The 25,487-nt window shown below is 38.3% G+C and overlaps 1 protein-coding gene across 3 annotated transcripts in view; it reads right to left on the bottom strand.

Moving 5' to 3' along the window:
- Nucleotides 1-2,754: 2,754 nt before the first annotated feature.
- Ptchd4 (patched domain containing 4) overlaps nt 2,755-25,487 on the bottom strand; it is a 204,011-nt gene continuing 181,278 nt past the window's right edge. For all 3 annotated transcript variants that reach the window (XM_052745379.1, XM_052745378.1, XM_052745380.1), the window contains one exon: nt 2,755-23,627. In XM_052745379.1, the coding sequence (XP_052601339.1) occupies nt 21,994-23,627 (1,634 nt within the window). In that variant the 3' untranslated portion in view covers nt 2,755-21,993. The remainder of the gene's footprint in view (nt 23,628-25,487) is intronic.

The raw sequence follows: 25,487 nt of genomic DNA, 5'->3' as shown, positions 1-25,487 counted from the left end.
AGGTTATAATGCCAATGCTAAGAGCAGAGACAGGCAGCTTAGTTCTTGACCAGTTTCGTTTTAATTTTAAAATATTTACCCTGCAGAACGATGCTGAGTTTGAGCTAGCTTGGACTACATAGAGATACCACCCACCAGCCCTCTCACTCACTGTAACACTGCTTTGAAGCCTGTTATGACATCTGACCTTTCAGCTATGTATACTTTGGGTCATGAGGATTTTCTATTGCAAATACTTACAACTGATTGACTTTTAAAAATGGTTTTTGGACTTTAACAGGTTCTGGAAGAGGTGAAAGTTATTTCAAGCTACTTTATTCCAGTTAGAGCAATAGTGCATTGATCCTCGGTGGGGGGTGGGGAAGAAACAATTCATACTTTTGCTAAGTCCTACTCAAGTGGTAATGACTAAGTGGACTCTCATCACTACCAACTTACGGTATTTATCACATTCTCCAGAGGCCTGGTGAGCGGTTATGTTTGTCAACTTGACACAAACTAGAGTCATCTTGGAGGAGGGAGCCTCAGTTGAGGAAATGTCTCTATTTCAATGGACTGTAGGCAAGTTTGTGGGACATTTTCTTGATTGATGGTTACTGTGGGAGGGCCCAGCCTATTGCGGGTGGTGTCACCCCTGGGCAGGTGATGCTGGGTTGTATAAGAAGGCAGGCTGAGCTAGCCCTGGGGAGAAAGCTAGTCAGCAGCATTCTTCCCTGGTCTCTGCTTCAGTCCCAGTCTCCAGGTGTCTTCCTTGAACTTCTGCCCTGGCTTCTCTAGATGATGGACTATAACCTTTAAGTCAGCCTGCCTTTCTTCCCCAAGTTGCTTTGGGTCCTACTGTTTATAACAGCAACAAATGTCTAGCTAGAACACTTGGGATGGGACGCTAGTGGGAACAGGCAAGCCTTCAAGATCAAGGGAGTGAAATTACAATGATGCATGACCTTAAACTTCATCTTTTGGAGGATTCTTTTTGTTTAGTCTTCACATTTTTCTCAAACAACTTGTTCCTAGCACACTGGCAAGGCAGACTCCTTGGAGACGAAAACTCTGCTAATATTTTCCTTACTAATTAATGATTTCATAAGGGATTCGTCAGTGGCCATGCTAACACACATTATTTAGTTCATGCCTTTTTCATTATTCTTACTCATATTTTCTAGGGTGTCTTGGTTGATCTTGACTGCCAGCTTGATAGGGTTTAAAATTACCATAGAAACACACCTCTGGGCACATCTAGGATGGAATTTCTAGGTTGGGTTATTGGAGGTGAGAAGACCTCTAAATGTGTCAGTATTTCTTGGGTTGGGATCCTGGACTGAAGGAAAAGAAGAGAGCTGAGCAGAATGCACAGATCGCTGTTTCTTGGCACAAGGACACAGTGTGACTAGATGCCTCAAACGCCTCCCAGCATGAATTGCAGCGGTGATGAGCCAGAATAAACATTTCCTTCCCTCAGTCGTTTTCCTCAGAGACATTGTCTCAGTAAGATGACAAGTAACTACTATATGAAGACACTTGGGTGCTGAAATTCAGTGGTATGGGCATTTTCTCTTTTAGGATATGGAATGGAACAACAAAGATTTGCTAGATATGGACATTTCTCAGAGTTCTTTGGAGGAAGACTGGCAATGTTGAGGATGTGATGTTAGCATTTTGCCCACTTAGGGAGTAGATAAGAAAAGTAACTTTTAAGTAAACGTGATGATGTCTTCGGTCTAATCAGCTTTTAGTTAGATGGAAGTTCTGCTGTTAGTGTGTTGTGATAGCAGTGAGATGTGACTTCATTGTTTCCATAGTAGTTGGGATTTAACAAGCCCTCAATCCAGATGTGTTGGCTGCATACAGTCTCATCTATAAACCACAGGCAGGAGATGAGAAGACCTGGACATAACTTTTGACACTTTAATAGTATGCGTCCTTGGAGAAAGAACCACACAATTCATTTTCTTTGACAAAACTTTAATTAGAAAACCAGACTCTTCTGCTTATAAAAATTATACAAGCTGATAAATTCTGGTAAGTTATAGAGAGAATATTTGTATGAACATTTTATACCTAATAAAAAAGTTAAAATGATTAACAGCATTCATCAGATTGATTTTCTGTTCACATGGTTTTTCTAGTATAAAAAAGCATTATAGTCATCAACCTTTATATAAATCTGTATATATTTATAATAGCTTTTCATATCAGGAATATTCATGTTTAAATAGTGCTACCACTAAGTGGTAATGAATCCAAGCTGCCACAGCTGAAGCAAAGTTTATGATCGAGGCTGCGTAGAGAAACTTTTGAGTCTTTTAGGTCTGGGCAAAATTATCTTTTAGAGAAAACCTAGATATAACTCACACAGTGGCACTCCACCTTAAAAACATTACTTATTGTTACTGTTGTTTTAGAAGATTCTAGAAGGATCACATTTTCCTTTCTCTCGTCAGTTTTGTACCAGAGGGATACTGTGTGCTGGTGTGCTATACTGCCTTTGAAAATAATCTTGGTCCAGCAGAAAAAGGAAATTTTATTTTATTTTTCTCTTTAGATAGTAAGAATAGATAGGCATTCACTATACAGAGTTTTTTTTTTTTTTTTTTTTTGATGCCGTCTACCAGATCACTATACCATTTAAAAATAACTTGCCTTTTAAAACTTCTGTCCTGGATGGTGTTGGCATCATACTGCCTGACCACGGCAAGATGCAAGAATAGCTTGTGTACCCAATTAATAAACAAGGATCCAGACAGCGTGAAGTAGTCACCTGTAACAACAACATTTCTTTATTGCATTCTGATTTTTTTTCGGTATTGCCTTGCAAGGCTGGCTTAGTTTCATACCACCTTAACCCATAGTGTTTCCTAGTGTTCAATGTGCTGAATGAGTTAACGGTTCCTTACTTTCACCTGGGAGGCGGTAATGACAAAGCTGTAAAGCGAATAACACAATGACGATGGCTCTATGCTGAACACACAGATATTAAACACACTAATAGATGCCATTAAGCATTCTTTACAAGCCACTAAAGTTTATTTCATTTATAATAGCTTTTTGATCCACCCGCAGTTATGTGCATTCAGGATTGGTTCCTTGAGGAATGGGGGCGGCACATTTATGGACACAGTCACATGTCTCAGACCCAAATCCATCCAAAACAGTTCTCAATGCATTCCAGTTGGTTTTGCTTGTAAGTGGGAGGGTTTCAGGGTCAGCTCGTTTCCAGATAGATTTAATTGATTGCCCACCTAGTCTCCTGTATGTTCCCTTGAAGCTGTTGGCTGGAATGATTACAAAGGAGAGGCCAGAGGAAAGCATCATGTTTATAGGAGAGGAGAGGCTCTCAGGCAGAAACATGGCTAGGTAGCAGGCACCCCCAATTTTAGATGTAGGGGCAGAGGGAAGAAGAAAATGATTGTGGCCTGCCACATTCACCTCTCCCCACAAGCCAACTCCCTATGTAGGACACACAATGTGTATGACAGAAATAGCAGATGAATTCAGATCACCTCGCCTTTAAAATTCCAGCAGGTAAAAATGTAAGTAGCAATTTCAGCAGACAGCAAGGCAGAAACAAAACAGTAGAAATAAAAGTTATCACATATCCCAAGACACTGTTACCTGCAATCATTGATTCACAGAACTTTCCACATGCTGAAAACTGCATTATAATTAATATTGCATTTAAAAGCAAATAACTCAATGCTACTTCCTCAACATAACATTTGTTATTTTGGAGAGAATCTATTAACTGAGTCATAGGACACAAAATCTATGAGATCCTGAATGGACAACATGACTATGTTCTATTTTCTGTCTGAGTCAGAATTCCTCTGGAAAGAATTAAACGACAAATGTGAAGGAAAATGAGGCAGGGTTGACATGAGAGAAAACTTACAAGAAGAGAAATTTCTCTGTGAGAGAATAAAACAAAACCAGTACCATTTGTATAGAAAACATCTATTTATCCTTACACCTGAGGACTTAAACCCATCACTTTCCCCTTAACTCTTCCAACCGTTAGAGGACTAGTTACCTATCTTACAGAACCTGTGTCTTGTTATGAGCATCTGTTTTTAAGACTAATAAATAAACCATTACGGTGCACTTGGAAACAGCAGGTACAATGCTAATAAATTATTCATAGAGGGAAGAAAGCAATGCTCTAAGCATTGGATGATGTATTTTACTCGTGCAGATGCCAGGCTGGCTTTGTGTGCTTGTGTGCATATCCCAAAAATTCCAGAAGAAAATGGCTTAGGGTGGGATCTTTTACTTCCTTGTGATAGCAATCATCCATGTTTTATTATTATGGATGCGTGCTAGCTTTTTCCTGATTCAAATGTATTTCTTTTTCTTTCTATTGACAAGCTAGGATGTGAACACAATCCCTGTGCTACCAAAAGAGATCATGGCTTTTGTTAATATTTAAGCTACCTAGAAATATTTAAAGGATGGTTGGCTATAAGCTAATATTACTGGGAGGGAATTCACAGTCAAGGGAGCTTTCAAATTCATTGTGAGGTTGCCCATGCCTGTACTCTTGACACTCTGGAAGCAGAGCCTCTCTCAGGGGTATTTATCTGATACTTAGGAGAATCCAAAATGAAGTGAGACAGGAAGTGAGAAAGTGGAGGGCAGACTGAGTGATGTCTCTCTTCCTTCATGAGTCTTTCACTCAGAGTTAAGGTCTGCAGAGTGCTGGGTAGATCCAACATCTTCTTCAAGGTATCCGAAGTTCATTTCCTTTACAAAACGACAATCTAGTATCAAGGCTCATAGTTCTCAAGTATACAAATGAATCACCTTTTGAGTTTCATTGCTTGTGACCAGTTTCTCCATGAGCATCTTCTAATAGATTGCAAGCAACTTAATGGTAGAGACCACACCCTGGAGTACTTTATCCCCACCATGATTTAATACAAGTTCAGTGCAGTCATATGATACAAATGCATAAACTCATCTATTAAGAAAAGTCAAGAATAACACAATTTAAAAATAAATGAGCAATTTTGAGCACTTTGGACATGAAAACATACATTAACTTGGAAATCAATAGACAAGACACATTCTTTTCTGATAATATTTCATGGTTTATATCATTGTTTATCCTAATTTAGAGATTATAGCCATGTGTTTGTAGATTTCTTCATCCTTCCTGCAACACTCTCTATTTATTAGTACTTCTATCCAATCTCTCAATATTTCCCTTATTTTCTGATCTCTTTTTTCTAAACTTATATTTCCAATTTCCCAGAATATTGTTGGTTACCTCACAGGTCTAGGGCTATTAGTGAAGTACAGGTTATAAATATATCCAAACAGACAAATGACAGAGTTGAACATCCACTAGATGGTTCAAACAATTTGCTTGAGGTGTATCCAAGTGGGTAATTATATTAAAATTGTGTTCCCAAAATTTAGTTGCTTCTTCTATGACAAAATCTTAAGATTATAGATTTGAATTAGTTTTATGTACATCTCTATCAGTTCTTTAGCAAAGCATAGCCCCCCTCCCCCCAAAAACCCACAAAGTTGATGTTCTCCATGGTGAAACTCAATGAAGAAGAAAGCATGTCACTCGGTGCCTCTACACTCCTCACTTCTGTGGACACCCATCAGCCCCTGTCTGCAGAGATCTCATAATCCCTCCAGTAGTGAATGCCAAATAGACAAACACCAGGTTAAAAAGCCAGGAGGTTATTTTCTCCATTCCTCTATGAGTTCTATTTTCACAGGTTCGTCACCTTGTTTCGTTTCTTTAAGCCACCCTCCCCTGGTTACTGCCATGCTAATCAGAAGTGGCAACAGATGAGAAGAGGACTTCATTTCACATTCTTTGCAAGGTTGTTATCACACAATAGCATTATCTGCCAATCTCCTTATTTGGGTTTCAATTCTTTCTGGACTATTCTATTTGCTAGTATTTCTTCTTTTGAGATAAGTTGCAAGTTTTAGAAACTGTTTGTATTCATATTAACTGATATAGCTAAGCATATTAATTTCAAACATGTGGATTTGTGACTTATCATTTTTGCATTGTTAATACACTAATTAGTTGGTAGGGTATCCTTGCCTTTAACCTCAACATCTTGCTCAAGTACCTCTGGCCCTTGTTGATACTTGCTTCCAACAAACAGAAAAAAACTAGTAATTTCTATTTACTATGGCAAACAGATATTAACTCGGAAGTTTGTGTGGGTTTTAGGTTAGGTTAAAAGCAGGTATATGGTGGTTTTGGAAAATGTTTCATTTAGTTAAAGCAAATGGTTTACTGTTGTATCTTCTGCTAAGATCTAATTTAGCCCTCTGAACTATTTGAATATTGTTTTGCCTACCACATAGAATTTGGGATATTGTGGCACATTCCAGATACTTAGCAAATATTTTTTTGATGAATGATCCAGTGAATGATACAGGAGCCTGTTTCATTTTCTATTCCCTCATCTTAGGTGATTTCCTTCATTTCTAACTGATGAACAGTTTCTTCCAATTAATAGTTTTTCTGTTTCTTAAACTTTGGCTGTGACCTCCCAGTGTTAAAAACAACCAAGAGCTGTATTTAGTTGTAATGCCTCAATAGCAAATGAACAGAATACTACCTGGAACATTTGCAGGGGAGCTCTGATATTACCTGATACAAAATTTACAATTCTTTATTGTTTTGGTATGTCCACATTGACTTTTGTTGACCTAAGAACTAAAACATCACTTTTGTTAGAAGGCTTAAATAAAGTACTCATTTACTGGTCACAACCATCTTCAACACACACAATTCTCTCTTGTAGGCAATTCTCTTTTTCTATTTGTTAAAGTTCTCAAAGGAATAACTTGCTCCAAGTGTGTTAAAACAAAGATTTCCCAACCATATTATAATGAAACTATAACACTTTTCAGAAATATGAAAATATCCATTCACATAGTTGGTTACTTGGTAATCTTTTGTTCACATCCCTTTTGGTCTGGTCCAACATGGTTTCTATTTAGTTACTTTCCTCATCCTGAACTTCTACTGGAATGAAAGGGGAAGTCAGATTTGAGTTGTCTTTGTTGAGGTCCAGACTCTCCAATTACTCAAGCCAATGAGTTGTTTTCCCTTAAGTAGTCTATTCTGCAAGTGGTTATCTACAAACATCAGTGTTCTTTAGGATATAACTGGTTTTCACCCTGACCTGAGAATACCGTCTTTCCCAGCTTTCGAATATATACTTATCAATACTCTGGCAACAAGGACACGCTTTTCTAACAAGGCATGACTCAGTGTCTGCCAAATGCATGGATGGTAGTGTTAAGATGCTCCATGGTCAAACGTATTTGAGAAATGGAATGTTTCTGGTGTGGTGCCAGAGTGCTTCGGGGGAAGCTGCCCTTTGCCAGCGTTGAGGACACTTAAGTTTCTGGTAGCAGTTCTTGATTAAGCAGGGGCAGAAAGATTTTCAAATGCTCTGGGATTTATTGTATGATTTAAGCCTGGAGTGTGTACCTGGAGTCTATGATGGTTAGCATTGGCTGTCAGCTGGACTGAATTGAGAGGTGGTTTCTTTTTATTAAAAAATGATACAATAATGTTTGACCTTTGCAAACTTCATATAACATTGCTATGTATACTTCAGCACCTTGGGAAGATTTATGCAATCAAAAGACCTTTACACAGAAGCTACTGTGTGTTCAGTCTCTTCCATACCATGTGAAAAATAACACTTGATCTATTTAGCCTAGTAGTGTTCTTTCTTCTTTATTCTTTCTGGTCCTCCTGCCCATTTGACACACACCATGGCCTTAGAGTTGTCAGATTCAGCAAATTAAAAGAGCAGATACATTGCTAAGTATGCATTTCATATAAGCAACAGAGAGCATTGCATGGGATCTGCTGTATCGAGAGTATCCATTGTTATCTAATTTCAGGTTTAAGTCAGGTCCTGTGCATTATCTGACACCTTATACATTCCAGTTAAACCCTTTATACTAGAACTTCTGTAGAAATGATCATCTTTCATGCTATAGGCCTTAGTTCAAAGTATGTAATTTTTATTCCTAATAGGAGAAAACTTCTTGGCAGATTTGTTACACAGATTCCTTAGTCTTACACCCAGAGATATTAACAGCTTCCCAGATGAATCTCATCATCAGTTTGATGCGGCAAGTACTGTCTCAAGTGAGGTGGGCTCCTTTCTGCAGCCTGGAATGTCTTCCATTGAGCACGTAGGCCATGTGGTCTTTTAGATTTATCAGCAACATGCCTTGCTAAACTACTGCTCTTTTCAAACGTCTACATCTATGACATAAAAGTGAATGTAGGTTCCACAGGCCAGTCACCTCAGCATCAACTGGGAGCTTGTTAGACATGAAAAAATTTCAGGCCTTATCCCAGACTTCCTGAATTTGAGAGCTGATAGTGAGGTCAAGCATTTAGGTCCGAGTGGTTAGCCAAGCGGCATGGCACATGCTCAAGCTTGTGAGTCACTGGCATCACTTCTCCTAGCTGCAGACAGTTACTTCTCTTAGTAGCTCACCCCTCTACAATCCTTGCTGGGCATTTGTACTCTTCTCTCTGCATTCACTCTCAGACCCTGGCACATGGTATTTTAAATGGTATTTAAAATTTTTCATGGAGTCCAAGGCCTGGTAAGTAATTGAGTTAATGGACAATTATGTAATTTTGGCAACCTGGTAAAAGCTATGACTCAAGGGGTACAGCACAAAGGTAGGCGGATGACCAACCCGCAGCCACCACACTGTGTGGCAAGGTGCCAGTAAATCTCAAAGCATTTATGTTCTTAAGCTGCCACCTACACACACTGTCCTCATCTATCCACTTGCTCTCTGAGGAGCGTGCAAGGAGTGTATGAATGACCCCGGATGATGAAGTGCTGTGTTGAAAAGCATGTACTTATAAGTGAAGACTGTTTAACATTTCTGGTATTGACAGGAAAAGAGTTGCAGTAAATAGAGGCATCCATTGAATTATGCAACTGCTTTGTGTAGGGATATGTTGTGAAAACAACTTTGTATATACGTATCTAGCATTAATCAGTGCTGATGGTTGCAAACAACAATATCTACATGGTGGAATAAGACATATACTTTACACAAATCTTCCAGAGGAGGTGGTTCATGACCAAATCTCAGGTCACAGGAGAGCCAATGATCTTATAGCTAAGCCTGCAATGCTAACCTCCCTGAAACACAACATTTTAAGAATCATTTGCTTATCAAGTTAACATAATTGTTACAATTGTAAACATTACAGACAAATCTAGATGGTACAGATTTCTTAGCTACAAGACATGCATATATGAATATATCATGTTCCTGAGAGTCTATCAGTCTTATAAAAGATCAGATATACTTACTTATTTTTCTAATATTTTCCTTCTTCCTCTTTTGACTCATCTTTTATTTATTGTAGTTAAAGAATTTTGATAATGTAAACCATATTCCCCTAGTGTAAATACGTTAGAGGATCAGATCAACCACTATGTAGATAAATTATTTCCTGATTTTTTTGTTTTTGTATTTTTAGGCTGATATTTTGTTTTAAGAGCTGTAAATAGAAAGGTACTTGCATGCTCAAATCACAGAAATATGATTATTAAAATAAAATTAGAATATTACAGTGAGGATATTATGCAAAATATGAATGATTGGATCCTATAGTAATATACCCTACCAAAACCACAGATTTGAACAGACATTTGAAGGTACTTTATTAATTTGAATTAGTACAGAGGCTAATTTTTAATTGTGTGAAACCATATTCTGGTGCTTTGGACAGCAGAAATAAACCTTTGATGTCTATGTTATGTTGTGGGTGGAAGCTTTTCCCTCACAGTATTGCATTCATTTTTCTCCCTTTTTTCTCCTTCACTTCCTCACTATCACATCCTTATTTCTGGCCAATAGTATTACATTTTTCCACTGTGACACAATATTCTGCTAACTTATGTCCTTGGGTCCAGGTCTTTTATCACCCAGTCAGCCTAAATTGATATTATTCAGTACGTCTTGGCTCTGGTAATAATAATTTTGATAAGGAATTCTCGAGTCCCCAGAATTAAATATAAAATCTTCGGTCCCATGTTCATGGGTTCCCATACCCAACTTTCCACTCTTCTTCTGATCAACACTGAAGCTGGACTGTGTTTGTAGATCCAGGGACACTGCCTGCCCTTGGCTCCCATGACTTTGTTGGCTTCCTGCCACGTGGGATACCCCGTCTGTAAGTTTCCCGGTTTTAATGGTAAAAATAATGTACTGTCTCTGGATTTGCCTCTGCTAGAATTAACTCTTTACCTTTGGATATGCCCTTTGGGATTTAAATTTCTGACTTACAATAATGGATACCCCCATTATTTTGTTGTGTTAATTTTTTTTTGTAACAGGGTCTGGCTATGTTATCAAGAATGATTTTGAGAAATTTGCCATCATCCTGCCTCAGCACCCTAAATGGTGGTTCATAGATATAGTATCATCATTCTTTGTTTGGGACCTTAAGATTTCTCTGCTTAGTGTAATCACTTTGTAAGTGTTCATTGGGTTGACATGTTTGGCCTGTGGTCTAGCTACTAGTTTTGAAATTCAGCTGCATAAGGGATCACTAAGGGACTTACAAATTGCTGACTTCCTTGTCTGATATCCAGTCAGGGCACTCAGGACTTTGAAAGATTTCTCTAGGTCATAGTGATGACTACAAGACATTGCAAATCACTGACTGTGTAGATTCAGACATTATTCAAATCATCCCTTGGGGTGGCTTTGTTGACATCCATCTCCTCTGGCCAGTTGGTTGGTGGCTTTAGTGTCTACCCCAATTCTGTGAGCAAAGGACCTTTTCAAATATTACTGGAAGATAGCCTCCCTATACCTTATCTATAACTCGAACTGACACCACTGGCAAATTCTTATTTCAGATTCAAAGGTTAACATGTCCTCCTCATAACTTCCTTTATTACAGCAACAAAAAAAATAATTGGGGTTGCTGTTTTATTCGGAATACCAATTATTATGACTAACACTTCAACTCTATAAAATGAATTTGTTAATATTCAAATGAGTTATTTCTAGACTTAAAAATTATGCACATATATTATATTTCACCATGATTTTAAGAAAAAGTAAAAGTGAATCATATGCAAGTGATTTTAAAAAAAAATGATTGAGGGCTGGTGAGATGGCTCAGCTGATAAAAGGTGCTTGCAGCCAAGTCTGATGACCTGAGTTCAGTTCTCGGGATGCACATGATGAAGGGAGAGAACCTACTCCTAAAATTTGTCCTCTCACCTCCACATGTATGGGGTGACATGAGTGTGCTCCTACATACAAAACAAACAAACAAACAAATAAACAATTGTAATAAAATTATAAATATGATGTGGAGCATTTCAACCAACTCGTTACCTTAAATTTTACATGTAGAAGAGGATGAGCAGGTGGAGGGGTAAGCTGTGCATTTATTTCTCATGTCATTTGCATCTTGACTTCTCTGTACAGGCAACTGTTACACAGGCACACTTGAAAAGATGAGGCATCGTGCCCCAGCAGCAGTGCCGGTTACAATGGGCTCTTTCTTGAAACAATCTGTAGAGTAGGATAATAATCCGGACTCTGTTGTATGATTAACTTGAGTGGAATGCTTGAGTTGCCTTTCCTGGAGGCTGTGGGACCCAGTCTATCAGGGTCCATATTTCTGCGCTGCCCTTGGAGGGCCGCATGATGCATATGATATGACCATGTAGCGGCTGGCATATGCACAAGCCCCTGCCAGAAACTGGCTCTTGGCACCACTGCATACTAAGTGAAGTTAGTATAAAATCTTATGTGAAGTTCTGAATTTTGAGTACCTGACTTTGATAATAGCTACAGAAGTAAAGAAATGAAGACTATTGTGTTTAACTTGTGTAAGAACATAATTTTAAGCCTGGAAATGTTTTTTTGAAAAGAGTTTTTTCTTCATGAATGCACTTCTCATTCCAAATGACCCTCTTAGGTCCTGGTTAGCATTTGTAGCATCCTCACAATATATTCTGCTGCACCTGTACCCACTCTGTGAGGTGGTGCCACAGCCTTAGCCTGGACCATGTGTCCAGTCCTCACCCCCAACACCTTTTCTCCCTCTTCTTGTTCCACATTTAGATTCTTAGTGTAGACATTCATGATTCCCTCTCCAGTTTCCTTAAATATCACATAAAGGAATTTCCTCTAGCCACCCTGTTGGGAGATCTAACCTTGGTATTCTTCTGAATCCTTTTTTAAGATGTCAGTGCAGGTACCCCTAATAATTGCTGAGTAAATGAACAAGATCCAAGTCATTGAGAGAGGACATAAATAAAATCCAGGCCATGAGGAGTGAAGAGCAGCTTGAAACCTCAGAGATTTAGATACGTCAAAATTTTTCTGATCTCTTCTAATCTTTTTCCCCCCAAAAATGCCAAAATAAACTAACAAGAAGACACCAAACCAAATCTTTCTTTTCAAATATTTAAGGACTTTTTCATTTGTTTTAATTTTTGTACCAATATGATTTTTAAAAATTATATTTAACTATCACATTGGGTAAAGTTCTAGGAGGCAGCATTTCAGCGTATCAGCAATGGCTATGTGAACCAAAATAAAATTGTTCCTCATTCATGTATAACTGGATATAAGAGAGAATATTCCAAGAAAACAAGAAATAAAAATATATTCTAGGTATAGTTCTTCACAGGTTGAGTTGGCTAAAAAATTCACTTTTCACATAGATCACAAGTGAGAAGCTGCAGGGTTCTTTTTTTTAAAAAAAAAAACTTTTATCATTGAATATATAATTACTGAATGTTCTCTAAGAGGAATGCCCCATGTTGTGGCAGCTTCTAAGACTAAACTATGAGGGGAATTTCTGCCTGAAGCACATAAAGTATCAATGAGCAAACTTTCTCTGAATTGTGTGCTTGCAAGCATGCTCACATATCTATCTTATATTTTGCTAAATTCTGACTTCACTTCATGCAAGACATGCTTATTCTTAACCAAAGGAAAAGCATTTTAGTTGTTACATGGAAAAATAATTTTACCCGAAGAGGAAAAGAAAGTTAATTACAAATAAAAATATTAAATCCCAGATGGGAAACAGCTAATGAATAAATTAAAAACTTTTCCCCCGGAGTAGCAAGAGCATATTTGTTTTTAAAAAACTGTGAAAAGTTGCCCAAAATGAGACATTCCAAGGCACATGACTCTAATTCTGAAAATGCCATTATTGAGGACAAAGGCTTAGTAGCGATAGCCTTTGATGTGGGCTGTGTGCTCTTAATTTGTTTCAATATGACTTTGTGATTGGTGCACTTGATTCTCGTGCATGTGGGCTAACTATGTATTCCTCACAATTCTTGATTTGAAGGACTTGGGAGCGATTGCTGAAGGCCTGTAATTTCATCCAGATGTGGAGCTGTATGCCCTGGAGTGTAATAGGTCTCCTTTTCTAAGCTTGCATGCTGCCTAGGGGCTCGCTGTCTTAGTTATTGTTGGTGTTCTCGAGTGGTGAGAAAAATGATGAATTAAAGCATTTTTTTAGACCTTTTGTCATTGCAGGAATTCACTATGATGCAATAAATTTCAGAGAGAATTGGCTCAGATAATGTAATAAATTTTGGGCAGAATTTATTTGTGCCAACTACACATTACTTCAGATTTTAAATTAGTACAATGATTGAGGCTATTTTTGGTAATAGATTCCTACTTTACATATTGTAGAGATATTTATGGACTTAGGGTTTCATAAAAATGTCTTATAAGACTGCCAAGATGTGTTAATTTGCTTTGGTTGGTGAATTATCTTAACTATGTAGGGCTGGCTGATGTATATCATAGTATTATTTTAAATAAATAATATTATTTCTCTTTTCTTTTATTTTAATTTTGCATGTATTGTGTTTTGCCTGCATATATGTTTCTGTGAGGGTGTCAGATCCCGTAGAACTAGAATTACAGACAGTTATGAACTGCCATGTGGGTGCTGGAAATTGAACCCTCGTCGTTTGGAAAAGCGATCAGTTCTCTTAACTGCTGAACCATCCCTCCAACCCCAATAAAAATATTCTTAAAAATTCAGAGAATGAAAAAATCCAAGAGTGATGGTGCACACCTGTAATCCTAGAATCTGGGAGGTTGGCAAGATGGGGAGGCATGGGGATTATGAGTTCTAGGTCAGGACTAGGATACACACTGAGATCCAGGTCAGCTGGGGCTGCATAGAAAGACCCCCATCTCAAATTATTTAACAAGCAAGCAAAAACAACAAAGAAAACAAATCTCCAATAGGGACTAAACCCCTGCCTAGATGTAGTAGCCCATGTTTTTAATCCCAGTACTCTGGAGAAAGAGGTAGGGGATCTCTGAGTCCAAGGCCAGTCAGGACTACACAATGAGACCCAGCATCACGAAACAATACAGCAAAAATAAAACCATACATATATCTATATATAATGAAGCATTTAAAATGCATGGCTTATGCTATGTCACACTGTGAAGTCAAGACATCCAAAATTTGAAAATAATAATGAAATGAATATTTAGAATACAGTTTCTATTTATCGAGGTGTGAGATTCATTCAGTTATTGAATGTACATTTATAGGTGAAAATCCAGAGAGAATCTCATTTACTTATTCCTATGACAGTTACAAAAACCTCACTTTTAAATTATTTTATTTTGCTTGCCTAGAATGGAAATACATATAAATTTTGAACATTGACAAAATTTGGGCAAATTGAAAACACTGGAATGACTTTCTAAAGTCATCTTAGTAAGATCTAAGATGTGTATTTGAGCAATCCACTATTTTGGAGAAGATATTGACACTGAACTACAAATTAAGTCACACTTTTTGGTATCAAATTTGTTTCCTTCAAGTTTCTGTAAATAAGGTAGCTTTAGGGGTGGAGCCCTGTGTGCAGAACTCTGGAACAGGTGTCTTTAATCCATTCGTTGGAACTTGGGAGTGGTATATAAGGCTTATTTATTTTTTTTTACAAAAAGAATGCAAAGAACCTATATGTAAAAAGAATATTGTATTAAAAATTCACTCTCATGGCCAAAGCTGACTGGCAGTGGTATTTTGCCATGTGGTTTGTATTGGTAAGATGCTGGAGCCTTACAATTCCATGTGTGTTTTCATTCTTCATTTTGTTGTAGAGACTAGCGTCTTACTGAGCCAGGATTGTGAACCAGTGGATATTTCTTTTGGGAAAGGAAAAGAAATAAAACACTCAGTTTCTACTTTCACGCCTGTGGTTTTTTTTTAAGTCTGAGGGTGAGGTGGTCCTTCCTAGAAATTTTCTCCTCACTGATTTCATCAGCCAGTGTTTCAGAATCCTAACTGATAGGTGAGAACAGTAGTTTCCTACTGGGGGAAAAGATCTTAGGATGTAAATATATCTTTATTGTTTCATATTTGCTTAGCATTATTAAAGACATGGATTGATTTTTCCTGTCCACTGAAAGGAAGAGCACATGGGCTGCTCTTTGAAGTTAGTCACAGAGCATTTGGTGACGCATCTTGCTGACAGGCCGCTGTCTCAAAGTTAATCCTAGGCAATACTCTTTCTAAAGTAATACTCTTTCTGAATTAATTTTCATTCTCCAGGATGTCTGTGAAGAGATAACTGAACAGCTTCCCCAAGTGATGTCATATTGGTGAATGCATACAGTAAATGGTAGGAACAGGTAAAGCTGCACACATGGGTGTTCATTTTGCAGCTAGCTTGGTACAAGTTTACAAAGTAAAAGGGCAATAAATGTATTATATTACCATTTAGTCAAAGGCTGTACGCCATTTTATCTTTAAGTATCCCTGTGAGGTAGCTTAGTGAGATCTCTGCCCTTTTCAAACAGTGACAGATTTCCTACTTAAGAGCAAGGAAGTCTATTGCTGAAAGGAGATGCATAATTAATGGGAACATAAGATAAGCTTGTTGCATAAGCTCTGCAGATACCTTGCAATATTCACACAGATGAGCGGAAGGTCGGATATTTCAATAACGGACTTTTATGTCAGAGGAGAGAAGATGCTGGGATATCCTGAATCTATATAGACACAGATGTTTTAGATTGTACCAGACTTGTAAGACCACAGAAGCTTCTTCTTTTCTTTTTCAAGGTCTCTCACTGTGGCTGTTAGTACTTGCAATCTACCAGCTCTGATGGTGGAAGTGATTTCAGTTTCCACTGGGAGATTCTACTCCCTTCTCACATTTAGATAATGTAATGTTTCTCACAGTGTGCTGTGGACAATCTTTACCAAGAATCCGGACTAAATCTATTCAGGACTGGAAAGTGACACATTTGTAATAAGCTCCACTTATCTTTTACCCATGGTGGTCACTCCTAATACTTTCCAGGAAACTCTTCAATGAAATCTTCCAAAAATTTAAAACTCTTATTTTTCCACTGGTTTGAGAGAGCCCTGGAGATAATGGAGTCGCTTTAGTAACTGTAAAAACAAAGGGGAAGGAAACCATATCAGGCATGCCATGAGCCACACAGCAAAGTGGAACACAATTACGAATGACTAATACCAGCTCCTGCTTGGATGAACAGGAACCCAAGAAATGGAGCAAGAATCACCAAGAGCTTGTGAATCATTCCTACTTTCATGTTCTCAACTTTCCTTTTGATTTTTAGAATTTTCAAAAGTAGTTTGACCTATGCCAGCTTTTTTAGGGAAAATTCAGCTGGGTGAAATAGTAGGGACTGGATTCCAACAGTTTATAAAAGTGCAAAATTATCAATGATCTTATTTATAAATATTTTGTTGAATTAAAAATACCTATCTGGCAAAGGCTCCTTGTGTAGCCTAAGCTCCTATTATCTTGACAACCTAAGGATGCAGAAGAGCTAAGATGTGTTCAATACATTAGCCACACACTCTGCAATACTGGTTCCATATAGTCTTTCTTTGAATTGTTTTCCATTTCACAAGAAAAGCAAATGACTTCTTTATCAACAATATAGAGGAGGCCCTCATTAAATACATAGAAAATGGTCAAGATCATTATATGTATTACAGTATCCGGAAAATGAATGCTTTCCCGGGTGTTAATTTGAAGTCTCTCCCCAGAGTCCTTCAGCTTCTTGCTCTCATTCACAAAAGGGTCTACATATCTGGTCATGCTTAGAAATCCAGAATCAGGCTCAGTGTCTGAATCTTCCAGACAAGAGCGCGATCTTCAAGTGGGATATAGTTGCACATAGCTAGGTTTGCTAGCAGTTAAGACGCTCTAGTTTTGAGGCACCATCTGACCCTCTGTGCTATTTTCTAACCTATAAAGTCTAGTATGTAAGGACTTCAGTGATGTCACGCTTCCTATTACACCCACACACTCTCTCGATTTCTTAGAGGTAGCCTTGTCTGTCTTTCAGTGTCTTCCAATTTCATCCAAATGTCATCGACCTGAATTCCAAAACATTTGAAACCCAGAGCAGTACCTCTTGCTTTCCTGTCTACAACACGACATAGATGAACATGGGTCATCGGATACAGAAATGGAAGTGTGAGTACGTTCACATGCAGCACCTGTGTGCTGAATGTCATGAAAATGCCTTTGATTTTTGTCACTGTCGCTGCAGTCATTTCTAAAGAAAAGCTATAAAAGAAAATGTAATTATTGTATGTGCAGTGTATCTGCAGATCATTGCCGATGGAATAAGGCTGGCATAAGTGCCTGCTACAGAGATGATGCAGAGTTTTGTTTACATTTGAGATGGGGAGATTTCAAGGGCATACTAACTGAGCTGTAGATGTTTTGATTTGATGCCGTAAAAATTTGCCATAACTGTTTGTTGCTGTTTTTTGTTTGTTTGTTTTTGTTTTGTAAACAGGAAGAGCAAGAATTTTGTCTTTTTTTTTTTTAAGAGAATGAAAGTGATCTTGTAATTCCCTTGAAATAAATGAAAACTTTCAGGGTCACCTTTGAAAGCATTATCAGAACACTGTGAAAACAGCAACAAAACTGGTTGAACATAGACTTCCCTCTGGGAAGAGTAACTCACAGAATTCTCCAGTCCCAGGAGACAACATCACAAGTCCATTCTTAAGGTGTGATAGCTTCTGGTTGACTCTGACCTTAGCAAACCCAGGGCATGTAAGTATGTTTAATCACTAGCTAATGCAGACTCTGCCTGGTCCTTTACCCAAGAGACCAGAGCCATGGCCATCTTAGTGCAGGCAGCTGCTGTTGACACTATGAGAAGGCAATTTTCTGATTGCTTCCCTTAGTATGAAGTTTTCTGTGGACTTTAGGCCTTTGTGACCAAAATCCTATGAGACATTTATGATAGGGGATATGAAAATTTTAATAAAACGTGTAATAACCCTGAAAACATTGTCTTTAATAATCTACATACTATTAGTAACCATGCATGCATTGTGCCATGCATTTATAACTATTTGGTTATAAAAATATCTGACTGTAACGACAATATTTACAGTCAATGTATAAAAATACACACACATTCTGAATGGCAATAGTTAATCCCCAGCTCTAGTCTAGAAGGATTGGCTTGTTATGGTAAAGTGCAATGAATAATTACAGAATGGACATAGCTCTTACACTCAAGTTCAACGTACAAGAATGGCTATTATAGCATCATAGGAGCTTTGTGTATCACAATTCTTCCTTTCACAACATAAGATAAAACGTGAATTATTTCTGTGGAAATTAAATGGAAGTCAACTGGGAGAAAGACTATTCATGCACAGCCTTCAAAGAGGTTTGTGATCACCGCAAGAACTCACAGGACAATGCATAAGGACACATTCTTTCAACAGACTTACACATGATGTAAGTTAACCCATGGAACATTTAGATAAATCTTGTCTGATAATTTAGGTGAGTTTCTCTTTGAGGAAAGTAGAACATAAATGACATTCTGATGGGGACACAGTCCAATTTAAACAAGAAAACCTGTGGGGTTCACAAGTTTTTAAAAATCTCCCATTTTAAGGAAAAATGCATTGCAGTAAAGTAAAATATTCCACAAATCTAAAAGATTTTCCACTGATTACTTCTAGTGTTTGAATGGTCCACTGTTTGATAGTAGTTAAATTCCTAACTTGAATACCATCAATATTTCACAAATGGACAAAATGAGCATAAACTTTAAAAACTAGAGAGGGGAGTATACAAGCTACCAGAAATTGTTGAGAATGGAGGGTTACCTCCAAATCATAATCTCATATTTTAGGGTGCAACTTGATACACAGTAAAGGAATTTTTGGAAATATCTGCTTCACAGTGAGGTTGGAAGGTTTGGATGACGCTTGGTGAGATTTTTCTGGGCTCAAACTACTTCCAAAGACCAAGTCAAGGCATTTTGGGTATTCTATTACTCTTCCAGAACATGGAGTTTCATTTCAGTTAATTATTGCTACAATTCCTTAGAGAAAATCACGGTGTTCTGGAGAAGATAACATCTCTTCTAAAATGCTACCTCTCTAGCCAGTTGGACAATGAGAAATTCCTATTTATACTACACATTTGATCCTTGAAGACATTATCTAACACATGAACAAGTCTTTTCCCATTCAAGTGCATTGGGAGAGATTAAAATTATTGGTTTGGCAGAATATGTGGCTGTACTCCCATAAATCTGGCAATTGGCAAGGCCAATTAGCTTGGCAATCATTTTGTTTGTTTGTCTTTGCTTCTGAAATGATTTAACGTAATTATAAAACTCAAATAAGTTAATATTAAATACAAAATAGGTGAAAGAATGGAGTACCACTGAATACAGCCAGAAATGGAGTGACATGGATCCTCAGTGTCTTAGTGGCCGTCTTTACAAACAGATGCGAATGATAGCAATCTTCATAAATGTTGAGGAACTGCGAAAGAGGAATTCTGTTCTCCAACTCCAAAGACTGCTCAGAAAATTCAACTTCAAATATAAGATCATGGCCTGGAGGTCAACTATTTGAAAGCCAGTTTTCCTTTGTGCAGAAGTTCATGAGATGAAAGGCTGGCCTTAACTGTGACATGATTTTACAGATACAGAGAAAACATCAAATGTGGCTATAGGCAGTTATGTTCCCTACTTAATTCTATAGTTATTGCACTCACAGTCAGGGAGACATTGAAACACAGTGGTCTTAAGGTAGAATAGAACAAATGCCATTCCATCAACTGAAATTTTATTTAACAGATGTCCATTTTAAAATCTGCATGGCTTATCAAAGCAGAGCTCTTGCTTCATGAATCTATCAACATCATTTCCAAACACTGTAAAAGGAATGGGATTTTCTAAGAGTTCTAGTAATGGTTTGCCTTTTAAGGGTATTAATATTACCAATGCAGTTAAATTATACAACCCACGTGGGTGGGAAATATCAGCTTTCTTTGGGAGGAAGAACTTGTTAGCAGACTGCGTCATCGTTGAGCTTTTGTTTTATTCTACCTGGAAATAAATTGCTCCTTAGGTCCCTACACGGCAGGGAAAAGGAATTTTCTAGTAACTTTCTCCAACATGAATAACAGCCTTAGTCCATGTAAGTACCCAGCAGGCTGAGTACCTGCCTAGGGCACAGATTTAAACACTAACTCAATGGAAACATTACCTCAGTACATTTTTTTTAAATATAAAGAATGCAGCAGCAATTACACATGGTTAGTATGGCCCCTGCAGAGAGCTATGCTTCCTGTAGGAGCTTACTTTCTAGTTAACAAGACAATGATAACTGCAAGAAAGTACAAAATGATGCTGCAGCCATAGTGATCGTGGCCCGGGTTAATGCTCCAAATTTATTCCAAGGAACATAGTAGAGTCTATAGAGTTGACAAGTTTTTCTTAGACTAAGGACTGTTTGATGTTGGGATGATGAATAGCATTGGCCCATTTTACTCTCTGAGTTTCCTGTGCACTTTCTTTTTCCTGTGTTAATTGCTGTCTGCCACAGCCGTGTACTTTCATCATCTAAAATAAGAACGTGTAACTGTGGAATATTATCTCATTCTTCCTTTCTCTCTCACACATATACTGTGTACCCTTACATATGTATACAAGGACAATATGCTTAAAGTGCTCATTTGCAGGTGGGTGAGATATCCAAGAGCAGCCATGCTGGCCTTCCAAATACACAGAAATGTTAAAGGCTAATGATAAGCCATCTCAACTATTTTAAGTTTTAAACATCTGTCCACATGCTCACTAACTCAAATACCTTTTAATGTTTTTGTGAAGTCGTCCCAAAGTTAGAATCTCAATGACCAACAACATGACATGTAGAATTTAATGGATTCAAATTTCTGTTTATTTTTTTTAATCACACAGTTGAAAACACTCTTGCTGTCTAGACAGTTGAGTTGATTTTAAGTGGCCATTTATATATTTTGCATCTCCCCTAGTGAGCTTATATATTTGGCTAAAGCTGATTTGACTTTCTAGAGAAAGGCCAGCCTTATCTGCAAATGGACACCTTTCTTCACCCAAACACCAATGTACGCTAAAGACAAGTATAAGTGTCTATATACTTATATGTACACACAAAATGGATTGGGTGGTCCTTTGGTTTAGACAGGATTAAATATGTACTTCCCATGTGCATAGGTTTCCTTTGACTGACCTGTTCAAAAAACAAACATGAAAAGTGACATGGCAATTTAGACATTTCCTATGTCTTTCCCCCTATCTGGAGACCACCACCTCTCTTCTCCATTTCTTCTAAGCATTGCTTTTGAATCCTTAGCTCTTTCAGCCTTCTGTCTTAACGTATGATCCATCCATTCCTTGGAAAAGCTCTAAGATCAGTATCTGGAAATTCTTCTCTCATGGAGAATAAGGTTGCAAAGAACTTTCCCTCCTTTCAGTCCCTCTCCCCCCTCCCCCACAGGAAGCAGACCCTTGGACATGTCATGAAGAATACACTCTTGATCTGACTTGCCTTGTTACCCCTGGCCAGCCCAAGCAGCTGAGGTCTGAGCTTGACTTGCCCTGTATCGTTGTGCAACACTGGAAAAGGAAAAGTCTCCACCCTCAAACTGTGGTGACATGATCAGGGTTCTCTTGGATTTCTATGCATTCGATTTCCTCTCTCTCCTTTCGTTTGGCACGTTTCTTTTTCTTGTGGTGCTTTTTGGAAGGAGGAAAAAAGGTTAGAAACACAGGTAAGATAACAAAACAGTGCAGAAGCGTGCAACCCCCGGTCAGCAGCAAGCATTTGAACAGTGTGAAGGTCAGGTTTGAAGGCACAAATAGGAGGGGGACCAACCCAATAAGAAAAGAAGTAATGTTTTGCAAAATGGCTGTCCCATGCTCTTGCAGGGAGCGTTTTATACATTGTGTTCTGGTGTGCTCAGTTGCTAATACAAACGTGTAAAGCAGTGGTGCACAGTGGTCAATGGCAAAATTTAAAGTGTAGATAAGGCACAAGATAGAAATGCAATCCATGTCGACATTCCACAAGGTCATTAAGCCCAGAACGCCCAGCTCAATTGAGGTGACGCTAAGAATGAGCCAGAAGTTTCCCAGAGGATGGATCACTAGGATGAAAGTCAAGATTAACACCAGGAGAACCCCAAAGCCTGCGATCAGAACAGGCACAGTGACTGACAAACTGTAATGGTCTGTGAAAACAAAGGAAGGGTTAAACACGATGAACCGGATGCTCTTTGAGAGAGACAGGGGCCTCAACTTGTCCAGAACTTCTATGACTTCTTTCTGCTTGTCTCTGCTAGTCCTGGCCACCAGATACAAGCGAGAAGCAATGATGTTGTTTTCATCCCCCGCCTTAGAGAAAATGATATCATTCCGAAAATGTTGGAATTCTGGCTTTTTTAAAAACGAGCTTTGTAGGACACTGATGAAGTCAGTCTTGTTATTGGCACTGATGTTGCTGACTTTCAGAAACTGATAGTACTGCTCCACCCAGGACACTGCAGTGAACCCACTACAGAGCCTCTGCAGATCCTCCTGGACACTGCTGTTCCAGTATTCAAGGGGTTCATAGACATAGAATCCTATTACGGGACTATAGTTGCTGAAATATTTTTGCTGAACCATGGCATAGGAAACACTTGGGGAGTCACTGGCTAGTAGGTTGATGATGCTAGCTCCATCACTGATCTGCAAGCACCCCATGAAGGAGAAGGAGGCATAAATGAGATACAGGATGACCACAAATGGCTTCACATAGATATTGGTAATCCATTCATTGTAATGTTCTCGGAGGAAGTGCTGAATGAAATGGTGCTGGTAAGGGTTTGTCTCATGATGGGATGTCTGTTGGTGCCCATCACTCATTACTGTCTGGAACCACACAGGTTTGCGGTCCAAGTATTCTGCAGAAGGGATCTTACAGCAAAAGATGCTGTGGTATCGATTTTGCTCTAGTTGTCCAGCAAAGACCAGGCAAGAGCCAAAGAAAGAGAAAATGTAGAAGTAGTTCAATAGAATAGAGACACACATATTCTGACAGAAGATCTTCACTGCCTCTATGTTTGTGAAGGGGCTGGCCCCCATACCAAACGTGATGAAGTACAGGGAGCTGGTCATGGTGTAGGTGACCATCACATCCGAATAGGCGTCTGCCACCCTGTCTTTGAAGGGTAAATTCTCTTTGGTTCTCCGCCATCCAGACAGAAGCTCAAATACTCCTTTAGTTCCATGACCTAATGTTAAAAGAAAGAAAAAGAATAGTTGTTTTTATTTCCACCTATGGTTCAAGTGGATTTCATATAGATTATTGATACTAAATGTACGTACTCTATTCTTTGAAGCAGTGTTTTGTTTGTTTGTTTGTTTTTTTCTTATTAGCAACTCCAAGGAAATATATGGTCCCTGTTTACACTTGAGCAAAGACTGAATTTGTTGCTATTCTGGGCAAAATAAAATATTCATTATCTATTCTATTTCCCTGTAAGTTGTAGACACATTGCTGTATCCACATGACATTTTCTCCCTGAATGCTCAGTTGTCTTAAGTTGTCAAGAGCAGAGCCTGTCACCTGCAGCTTTAATATCAATGCACATGCTTGAATAACTTATCCACAGTCCCTTTAAATGGATTTATGTGCTGATTTATAGAATTACAAGATGATATTAAACATTTGAATGAATACTTTTAAAAATAGTGGTGATAATATGCTCATCATCCATTCATATAGGCTTTTGTGTCATTTTTCTCTTATGAGTGCATGCGTATTTACAGGTGCATGCACATATAGGTGCTGATGTATGTTCAGGCTTACAGATGATGTCAGGATTTCTCTTTGATAGTTCTCCAATCTCATTCTTTTGAGGTAGGATCTCTTAATGAAGCCCAGAGCTCACCAATGAGACATGTCATCCTAGGGAGCCAGTCTCTACCTTCCAATGCCAGATCGTAGATGAGTTGCCATGACCACCTACCATTTAAGTAGGTTCTGAGGACCTGATTGGAACTCTGGTTCTCTTGCTTGAGCATCAGGCACTTCAACCACTGAGCCTTCTTGCCAGACTCCTTCTATGAATTTAAATGTAAATTAAGTAAAAAATTCATTATGTGTGTGCATGTGTGTTTGTGGTGAACAGAGGCACAATATGTCCTGGAACTAGAGTTACAGGTGGTTGTGAGCCATATCATGTGGGTCTTCTGCAAACGCAGGTCTTCTTTTGAGACTATTTTGTGCTCTTAATCACACAGTCATCTTTCCAGTCCTAGGATTTTTATTAATTAACACTGGATGCAACTGAAAAACAGTTTCCTAGGTCACATAAAAGTCTCCCAGGCCTAGAGATCACCACAAATGCTTCTTTTGAGCCGCTTAGAGGCTTTTATTTCCATGGTGACTGAACAAGCACCTTTGTTTCCTGTCTGTGGATGAAGAATACTTCTTTCTAACCAATTTCTGGGCACCCTCATATATATTGTATATAAGAATGAACAGGCAAAGGATTTAGTTAACAAACATTGTAAATCTGGTATCTGCTCTCGGCTCTGTCTAGTTACTTTCAAGAAACTGAGAGGTTTAAAGAAAGAATTACTTTTTTACTAGCAAAAGAAGAAAGCAGCTGTGAAAGCAAAGATATTAGACTATAATTATAATTTCTCCTTTTCCTCCACTTCCTTGAATCTATCAATCATCACCCAGAATATATGCATTGGTAACTTTCTGCATGGGTGGAAATCTTCATAGATTATTCTTCTCATTGTAGGCATAGCAATCCCAAACATGAACCATTCCTGGGAGCTGACACAAGCTGTGCTTGGTTTGTTCTCCACGAAATGCCTTAGACAATGATGACGTTGAAGAACACAGAATGACCCAGTTCACAAAAAACTGCATGATGAATCTTGTATGTTACCTAGATACAAGAGTTAATTAAGAGCTCCACACATGATTCAGTGAGCAGTGCTTTAGCTAAAACATTGTGATTGCTGCAGTCTCAGCACAAGTCCTCTGGGTTTGTATTGGTTGTAGATTTTGTGACTTGATCCCCCCATATTCATTTCCTTCCTTCCTTTTATTTCAGACTTATTGTCCAGAGTGT

Source organism: Peromyscus californicus, unplaced genomic scaffold, assembly GCF_007827085.1.
Source record: "Peromyscus californicus insignis strain IS unplaced genomic scaffold, ASM782708v3 Scaffold_19__1_contigs__length_69161282, whole genome shotgun sequence".
Lineage (NCBI taxonomy): Eukaryota > Metazoa > Chordata > Mammalia > Rodentia > Cricetidae > Peromyscus > Peromyscus californicus.
This window is presented reverse-complemented; position numbering and strand designations above follow the sequence as displayed.